Below are 9,968 nucleotides of genomic sequence, written 5' to 3' on the forward strand. Positions count from 1 at the left end.
TATTTCATCACCATCAGGGTGAAATTACTTTTATAAACCATGGCTCTAACATGCTCGCGTACAACCCCATCGGACAGGGGAATCCTTCCTCTACCATCGGGTGTAGTTTTTTTGCTCTTACTAGCGAGAAATCAGTGTTTGAAGTAATTGTTTCCAAAAGAAGATTCGCTCTAATGAAATATTGGCATCCATTTGAGGATTCATTTACGTACGTCCTTGATGGCCAGTTGCTCCATGGTGGAAAATTTTGTAAATTTATTCTCCCTACAATATATTTAAATTCAATCATAACAATGAACGAACCGTTTATTTTAACTTGTGCCATTACACCCTATTCACCTTTTCATATGTCACAGCACGTTGTTTATTTCATCGAAAGATTATTAGCCTCCTCTCAAGTATGTAACATCAGCTCATGGTGTCACTCACATCTTGATGCTTCTAAGAAGATAACGATATAACCCAACAAAGTTAGTGTTTATTATGTAGTTGAGAGTTGAGACAGCTTGTTGACTATGTGGGGTTGAAAACTCTTTAGATGTAAGACAAAACAAAAGACAAGGAAAACTATGTGAGATAAATTGTGTTATGGTACTTATTATTCCGGCAGGCAATCCGCAGTGTGGTCTGCAATATTAAATTTTGAAGCTATATGCGGCGATGCCATGTACATTCAAACTTATTAGGGTTTTTGATCTAATTTCCGTCCTACTAAGCCCAACCCGCGCTTTACCTCTCTTTTCTGAACGAATTTAAACAAAAAATGGAATATTTTTGTCAAAGATGACTTGCAAATTTATTCACCTTTCTATACGTACCGTTGGATTTGATAAAGAGTCACAAATTAATGAGATATTGTCTAAAATCTAACACTGCTTCTTGATTCTAAATTCGTTCTACGAGTTTCAATTCCGTCCAAACGCATTGAAACGCCATTGGATTTCCTTCGTCCTACGGATAAACGGAGAAAAAGGGGATGCGCTAGGAGCGCTTCTTTTGTTTTGAGAACAATGAGTGTAAATATGCATACAATGCGCTCTAATAGGATTTATGTTGTAGCTAATGAACTAACGCATCGGAACAAACGTATTATTGTTTTGTGCATTGTGAAATCATTGATCTTATTGATGATTTCTGCTCGATAGAACGGAAATGGGCGATTACGACGAAGTAGCGCTCTTCCCTACTACTTACCAAGAAAGATTAAAATTTAAAAATTACCAGGTCAGAATAAAATTTGACTTCAACATTGTACTAGGACCAAATAACGCAGAGAAATTAATTTGTTCCAAACAATTATTGCATATTTTATACGCGCTTGTCTAGGTGGTTGGATAATCTAAAAATCTGATTAAATGTTGCTGAAGTAGTATTTAGGAATAACATAAAAAAGAACTTTTAACAAACATTGTTATAAAAATCATATTAAAAGAAATCATTAACCTTTATTATCAGTGTTCATTGCTGTCCACGGAGGCCAAATTTTGCACAAACATTTTGCAAGTCCTCAATTATTGAAAAGTCATAAAAGATTTAAGTAAAGTAAAGGATATAAAATAAATATAACTCTCTGCTAAGGAAAAAATTCCCAAAGGCTTGAAAGCCGTCATTGTCCTTTACAATTTACGGCTTAGCGACTTGCAGTCAATTTAATTGTTTATAAGAAAGTTTGAACTTACTGAGAGGTAAGCACATATCATCGGTAAGTGACGTGTGTGGGAGAAAATTTGCGAAAAAATCTAAGGGCACCGGTGGGATTCGGATCCACAATTCCCATTCAGTACACGGGTGTAATGCCAATTATACAACGGTGGACCTATATGGTCTACGGATGTATTTGGCTAATGACATTTGAGCTTCGAATCCGTTTCCCACCCTAGTCTTTTTTGAGCAAGCGTTCTCTAATACACAACAATCGTCTATTATATCTTGCGTCACTTTTCAATAGATCAATGTAACATATCCACAATTTTGAGAAAATTGTAGTAGAAATTCGACAGGTTATTATTTAAACTGTTTATAAACAATACATTTTGCAATACGATGTTTACCGTAGACAGTGAATAATAACGTTGAAAATTCAGTAGCAACGGTAAAATCACAATTTTACTTGGAATGAAAAACACATAGGACATTTTGACTAGTCAAGTTGTACATCGGACATGAAACATTGGATGATTTTTCTCAATGACATAATCTATGAGTGTTACATTGGACGTTTTGTCTACATGATACTAGATTCCCTTTCACATATTTCAGAGAAGAGTACCTAACTTTAGATTGGCCCCGCTTTAGAAAATGAGCACCATTCATGTTAGACAGTCCAATTGTCCGAAGTAACAATCACGTACCCATCATTCCAAACTGTACATTGGACAATTTTTTACCTATGATTACCTTAAATAAATGATAGTAGATTTGGATGGGTGTTTTGCATCACATACAACTCGATTTGCTTACATTTGTTACTTAGGCTCTGAAGGGATTTTCGAACATCAAGAATAAATTTCGAAATGTCACTTTTAACCACGAGTTAAATTTAACTCAGCAAATGGTTCACAGCCTTAGGACCTTTAAAAAAGTTACGCGAGATATGTGTTTGTACCACAACCACTCAGTACCAGCCGATGTGAACAAACACAGCTCATTATATGCTAAAGTATTTCGCGATTTGAGGGGTGTTCAGATGATCTAAATTTTCATATCCGCATTTCCCAGCACAAAATGTTCGAAATTTTCATATCCGGATTTTCCAGTATAAAATATTTCATAAACCTTTATTTGTCGACAGGTGGGTTTCCAAGACCTTTAAATCGATTTATCTCCGTTAATATGGCTCTAATCGCGATTTGAGGGGTGTTCAGATGATCGAAATTTTCATATCCGGATTTCCCAGTTTAAAATATTTCATAAACCTTTATTTGTCGACTGGTGGGTTTCTCAAACCTTAAAATCGATTTATCTCCGTTAATATGCTCTAATCGCGATTTGAGGGGTGTTCAGATGATCGAAATTTTCATATCAAGATTTCCCAGTATAGAATATTTCATAAACCTTTATTTGTCGACTGGTGGGTTTCCCAAACCTTAAAATCGATTTATCTCCGTTAATATGGCTCTAATCGCGATTTGAGGGGTGTTCAGATGATCGAATTTTTTAAATCCGGATTTCCTAGTATAGAATATTTCATAAACCTTTATTTGTCGACTGGTGGGTTTCCCAAACCTTAAAATCGATTTATCTCCGTTAATATGGCTCTAATCGCGATTTGAGGGGTGTTCAGATGATCGAAATTTTTGTATCCGGATTTCCCAGTATAGAATATTTCATAAACCTTTATTTGTCGACTGGTGGGTTTCCGAAACCTTTAAATCGATTTATCTCCGTTAATATGGCTCTAATCGCGATTTGAGGGGTGTTCAGATGATCGAAATTTTCATATCCGGATTTCCCAGTATAGAATATTTCATAATCCTTTATTTGTCGACTGGTGGGTTTCCAAAACCTTTAAATCGATTTATCTCCGTTAATATGGCTCTAATCGCGATTTGAGGGGTGTTCAGATGATCGAAATTTTTATATCCGGATTTCACAGTTTAAAATATTTCATAAACCTTTATTTGTCGACTGGTGGGTTTCCGAAACCTTTAAATCAATTTATCTCCGTTAATATGGCTCTAATCGCGATTTGAGGGGTGTTCAGTTGATCGAAATTTTTATATCCGGATTTCCCAGTATAGAATATTTCATAAACCTTTATTTGTCGACTGGTGGGTTTCCGAAACCTTTAAATCGATTTATCTCCGTTAATATGGCTCTAATCGCGATTTGAGGGATGTTCAGATGATCGAAATTTTCATATCCGGATTTCCTAGTATAGAATATTTCATAAACCTTTATTTGTCGACTGGTGGGTTTCCATAACCTTTAAATCGATTTATCTCCGTTAATATGGCTCTAATCGCGATTTGAGGGGTGTTCAGTTGATCGAAATTTTTATATCCGGATTTCCCAGTATAGAATATTTCTTAAACCTTTATTTGTCGACTGGTGGGTTTCCGAAACCTTTAAATCAATTTATCTCCGTTAATATGGCTCTAATCGCGATTTGAGGGGTGTTCAGTTGATCGAAATTTTTATATCCGGATTTCCCAGTATAGAATATTTCATAAACCTTTATTTGTCGACTGGTGGGTTTCCGAAACCTTTAAATCGATTTATCTCCGTTAATATGGCTCTAATCGCGATTTGAGGGATGTTCAGATGATCGAAATTTTCATATCCGGATTTCCTAGTATAGAATATTTCATAAACCTTTATTTGTCGACTGGTGGGTTTCCATAACCTTTAAATCGATTTATCTCCGTTAATATGGCTCTAATCGCGATTTGAGGGGTGTTCAGTTGATCGAAATTTTTATATCCGGATTTCCCAGTATAGAATATTTCTTAAACCTTTATTTGTCGACTGGTGGGTTTCCAAAACCTTTAAATCGATTTATCTCCGTTAATATGGCTCTAATCGCGATTTGAGGGGTGTTCAGATGATCGAAATTTTCATATCCGGATTTCCCAGTATAGAATATTTCATAATCCTTTATTTGTCGACTGGTGGGTTTCCAAAACCTTTAAATCGATTTATCTCCGTTAATATGGCTCTAATCGCGATTTGAGGGGTGTTCAGTTGATCGAAGTTTTTATATCCGGATTTCCCAGTATAGAATATTTCTTAAACCTTTATTTGTCGACTGGTGGGTTTCCAAAACCTTTAAATCGATTTATCTCCGTTAATATGGCTCTAATCGCGATTTGAGGGATGTTCAGATGATCGAAATTTTCATATCCGGATTTCCCAGTATAGAATATTTCATAATCCTTTATTTGTCGACTGGTGGGTTTCCATAACCTTTAAATCGATTTATCTCCGTTAATATGGCTCTAATCGCGATTTGAGGGGTGTTCAGTTGATCGAAATTTTTATATCCGGATTTCCCAGTATAGAATATTTCTTAAACCTTTATTTGTCGACTGGTGGGTTTCCATAACCTTTAAATCGATTTATCTCCGTTAATATGGCTCTAATCGCGATTTGAGGGGTGTTCAGTTGATCGAAATTTTTAAATATTTCGAAATATTTCTTAAACCTTTATTTGTCGACTGGTGGGTTTCCAAAACCTTTAAATCGATTTATCTCCGTTAATATGGCTCTAATCGCGATTTGAGGGATGTTCAGATGATCGAAATTTTCATATCCGGATTTCCTAGTATAGAATATTTCATAAACCTTTATTTGTCGACTGGTGGGTTTCCATAACCTTTAAATCGATTTATCTCCGTTAATATGGCTCTAATCGCGATTTGAGGGGTGTTCAGTTGATCGAAATTTTTATTCCGGATTTCCCAGTATAGAATATTTCTTAAACCTTTATTTGTCGACTGGTGGGTTTCCAAAACCTTTAAATCGATTTATCTCCGTTAATATGGCTCTAATCGCGATTTGAGGGATGTTCAGATGATCGAAATTTTCATATCCGGATTTCCCAGTATAGAATATTTCATAATCCTTTATTTGTCGACTGGTGGGTTTCCATAACCTTTAAATCGATTTATCTCCGTTAATATGGCTCTAATCGCGATTTGAGGGGTGTTCAGTTGATCGAAATTTTTATATCCGGATTTCCCAGTATAGAATATTTCTTAAACCTTTATTTGTCGACTGGTGGGTTTCCATAACCTTTAAATCGATTTATCTCCGTTAATATGGCTCTAATCGCGATTTGAGGGGTGTTCAGATGATCGAAATTTTCATATCCGGATTTCCCAGTATAGAATATTTCATAATCCTTTATTTGTCGACTGGTGGGTTTCCAAAACCTTTAAATCGATTTATCTCCGTTAATATGGCTCTAATCGCGATTTGAGGGGTGTTCAGTTGATCGAAATTTTTAAATATTTCGAAATATTTCTTAAACCTTTATTTGTCGACTGGTGGGTTTCCGAAACCTTTAAATCGATTTATCTCCGTTAATATGGCTCTAATTGCGATTTGAGGGATGTTCAGATGATCGAAATTTTCATATCCGGATTTCCTAGTATAGAATATTTCATAAACCTTTATTTGTCGACTGGTGGGTTTCCATAACCTTTAAATCGATTTATCTCCATTAATATGGCTCTAATCGCGATTTGAGGGGTGTTCAGATGTTTGAAATTTTCATATCCGGATTTTTTAGATTAGTTTGGAATACTACGGAATACTTTTCACACTTTGTTACAGCTTTTTGAAAGTGATGCAGTTTGTGGACACCGTTTAGTACTTCACGTAGATACCACGTTTATGGGGTGTGTTTCTACCTTAAACCTTTGAATTTAAACAAAAAATCTGGAGATCTCCAGATGATGCCGTTCAGACACCAAGACTCAATTATTACAATGGTAGCATAAAGCGAATCAAGAATAATTATTAATATGATGCGGTAAACGTTATTAATTAAAAAAAAACTACCTGACTTCTTCAAACTTGGGGAACAGGATTTTTCAGTAACCAAAGGAACACATCTTATTCCTTGTTACTTTGTATGCCTTGTTGATAGTGACAAGACTCGGTTTTGTCCACCGAGGATGATCTTGAAACAAGGAAAAAATGAGTTAGTTCTTCATCTTTGTGATTCCTAATATTCTATTCGTTGTTTCGTAGTTTGAAGTGGTTAAGACTAGGGTTCTTTTGCATGGTCATAATCAATGTCATTCCTTAATTTTGTTGCTAAGGAATCTAATTTTGACTGACGAAGGGGTGTGCCTTTGGAGGGTGTTTCAACACTCCGAAGGGTATAAATAGCGGGACCTTTCAATTAGATCCGGATCATCTGGTCGGAGTGGTGGTAGGTCCCGACTAATCTAATCAAATTAGCACATTTCACTTGTTTTTTGAATTCTCATGTGATTTGAAGTGTCGCACGGGGTTTGATTCGAATAAGAAAGTGATCACTTCACCGGGGTTATCCGGAGCATGACAGGACGAGGCCAATCTGGTTCCGGTTACTCACTATGACCATCATTGATCTTGTTGTCGAATTCTCAAATGTTTCCATGTGTTGCATGATGTGTTTGGCTCGTTCTTTGGCTCGTAGCAGAATGACTTTTTAATTAAGTTCGTGATAAAATAAACGAAAGTAATTTAAAATTTGACACTTCTTTGGTGAAAAATCGGATATAAAGTCACTTAGCACAGGCGAGGAACCCCAAACTACATCACCAAATCAGCAGATTTGCACTAACTGAATTCTCGAGTCTTATGATTAGTCTTAGAATTAGGTGGAGCTTAATTAAAAATTCTTTCTTTACTAAATGCAAATAAGAAGCCACTATCTTGTCATTGATAAGTTTTGTGAAAAAATCCTGCGTCGGATTGCTGGACATCCGTCGTTTAAACAGTATAATATTCAATGCTTTTTCTCGGAATTGGCATTATTCGCTTGATTAAATGCTACTCGCGTGTGTGACACGCATTTTTCATTTTACAAACGCCCTCTCCATTAATCTCGATTGTCGTTTTCCGTTCTGGGGTACCTACTTGAAAAATACGTTTGCCTATTTTTATCACGAAAAAGCAATAATGACTTGGAACTGTTTCTCATCCATTCGCGAAAGGACTTCGAAGGCAACTGGTGTTTGTAGTGAACTTGAACTTGACTGCCTACTGAATGAAGTCAGACGGGTGAACACCGAAGAACGAAGGCATATCCGATTCCGAGGATATTGGATTCTGCGCACTACATCACAAATCATAGTTCATCGGAACTCAAATTAAGTTCATCCGTTCGGGAGCGTAAATTCGTACAAAGGGTTATTTATCATGCCGTGTGGTGGAGCAAAGTCCTCAGTCGCTGATAAGCCGGTCGAAGCAAAAGTTTGCCTAACGGGACTCAGTTTTAGAAAACGGATCGAGAAGATGCTCTGGAAGCCGGTTCGAATCAGTTCGTACTTTCTTGAAGTGAATGGATTGAGATAGGTGTCCTGCTCATGTGGGAGGAGAAAAAAAAGTTTTAAGAGTGTTGAAAGCGTGCGAATCAATTAATTATGAATCGCTCAATGACAAGTCAAAATTTTCCTTCGTTGATCTATGGAAAGCTGAACTTAAACGTTAGCTTCGAGTTTTGCAAGGGAAATGTGGAAGATTTAAATGAGTTTGCATTAAACTTGTGCTTCGACAGTGAAGATGTGCGAAGGCAAGGGTTTCAATCGTCGACCGGAAATAGGACTCCACCATTGGAGTATCCTACGGATTCTTCAACTTTTATGGAGTGGGGTTACATGATTGGAGATTTCCTCACTTTCTATTACACTCCGGCACTGGTGGTGAGCGGCAGCATTGGAAACATCCTGTCGGTGTTGGTGTTTTTTCATACCAAGTTGAAGAAATTATCCTCATCTTACTATCTGGCCGCACTTGGGATTAGTGACACGTGCTTCCTATTGGGATTGTTTGTGACATGGTTGAGCTTCTTCCAAATCCATATCTACACGCGTGAAGGGTACTGTCAGTTGTTTACCTTCTCTAGTGGATTGAGCAGTTTCCTATCGGTGTGGTATGTCGTGGCGTTCACATTCGAGCGCTTCATAGTGGTCCTCTATCCGCTGAAGCGTCAGAGTTGGTGTACAGTGCGTAGGGCGAAATTGGTTATTGCCAGTTTAACCTTCCTTGGCGGATTGCACAGCGCTCCCTACGTGTTCTTCGCCGGACCCCAGTTTTCTGAGCGAAGCAATGCTACTATCTGTGATGTACGAGAGGAATATAAGGTAGGTGGAAGTCCACAGATATGAGCATAGAACAGTCATATACTGCCGGTACTCGCACATCAGTCCCATTTTGTTTTTCATCACTTTCGAGATAACCTCAGGAATGGTGTTTATTTTTAACGTACTTTCAAAAACAAAACTGAAATTACAGTTTTGTATGAAGAAAACGTGAAAAATACCAAGTCATGTACCCGCATATTAGTCCCATATTGAATGTACCTGCATTGTTATCCCATTGATGCTTCATTTTGAAAAAAAAAAACCATTCTTAATCGTCAAGACAACCCTCCAGTTTAATTCATTGCACTAAATTTTAGTTTAGACAACAAGTGGTTATGATTGAAGAAGTTTTAGATGTTGAGTAAATTATATGAAGATTGTATGAAGATTATCGAACTACTGTGATTCAATAGACAGAATGCTGTCATAATTATATGTGGTTATGACAACGCCAGTATTTTTTGTGAAGAAATTGTGATGGGGTTTGGTGTTCTTTGAGCTTATTAGGATTAATGATTTCGTCTTACTTCTGTTACACCAATTCTCGCTCAAAGTTGAACCGAGTATCGATGTCTTTCCTTTGACTCCCTGCTTCGTGTATCGTAGCTGGATGAGACTGGGCTCGGAGAACTCTGCGTCTATTGACGGCCAGCTAACACATTGCTGCTTTCTAGCGATACAGTTGATTGAACCACTTCCGAATTTGAAAACAATTCTGTCATAATTTCCGTTCTACTAAACACAGCGCGCGCTTTGCCTCTCTTTTTCGAACGGGTTTTGAACAAAAATGAAATGTTTCCATCAAAGATGACTTCTAAATATAGTCATAAATTCGACAATTTTGTTAAAAATCTAAAATCTTGATTCCAAGATCGATCAACGATTTTCAATTACGTACTAATGGCATTGCATATTCTTAGCCCTATGGAGGAAGGTATACACTTAACAATAATACTCGAGCTCGGCAGCACATATTACCGAGCTAACACGGCATATGCATGATTTTCTGAAAATTCAGCTAAAAACCAACTTCAACTGAGTTTCAGCACCAATGCAAACTGAAATTGAGAACAATTGAAGTAAACATTCATACTATGCCTTCTTATGCGTTTTGTCATGTAGCTTTTGAACCAAGTAGGGTTAACTACCCCATTTTCGGCCTATTAAGCA

General features: G+C 36.9%; 1 protein-coding gene across 1 annotated transcript; it reads left to right on the forward strand.

The window, feature by feature from the left end:
- Positions 1–7,916: 7,916 nt before the first annotated feature.
- Positions 7,917–8,798, forward strand: LOC135708967 (neuropeptides capa receptor-like; the record flags this gene model as incomplete). Its single annotated transcript, XM_065231163.1, has 1 exon — positions 7,917–8,798. A coding segment is annotated over exon 1 (720 nt), but the record flags the coding sequence as incomplete, so codon positions are not given.
- Between the last annotated feature and the right edge of the window lie 1,170 nt (positions 8,799–9,968).

This window comes from Ochlerotatus camptorhynchus, unplaced genomic scaffold (assembly GCF_037179485.1).
Source record: "Ochlerotatus camptorhynchus isolate MF236.1 unplaced genomic scaffold, CSIRO-AGI_Acam_v1.1 ptg000033l, whole genome shotgun sequence".
NCBI classification, from domain to species: Eukaryota; Metazoa; Arthropoda; class Insecta; order Diptera; family Culicidae; genus Ochlerotatus; species Ochlerotatus camptorhynchus.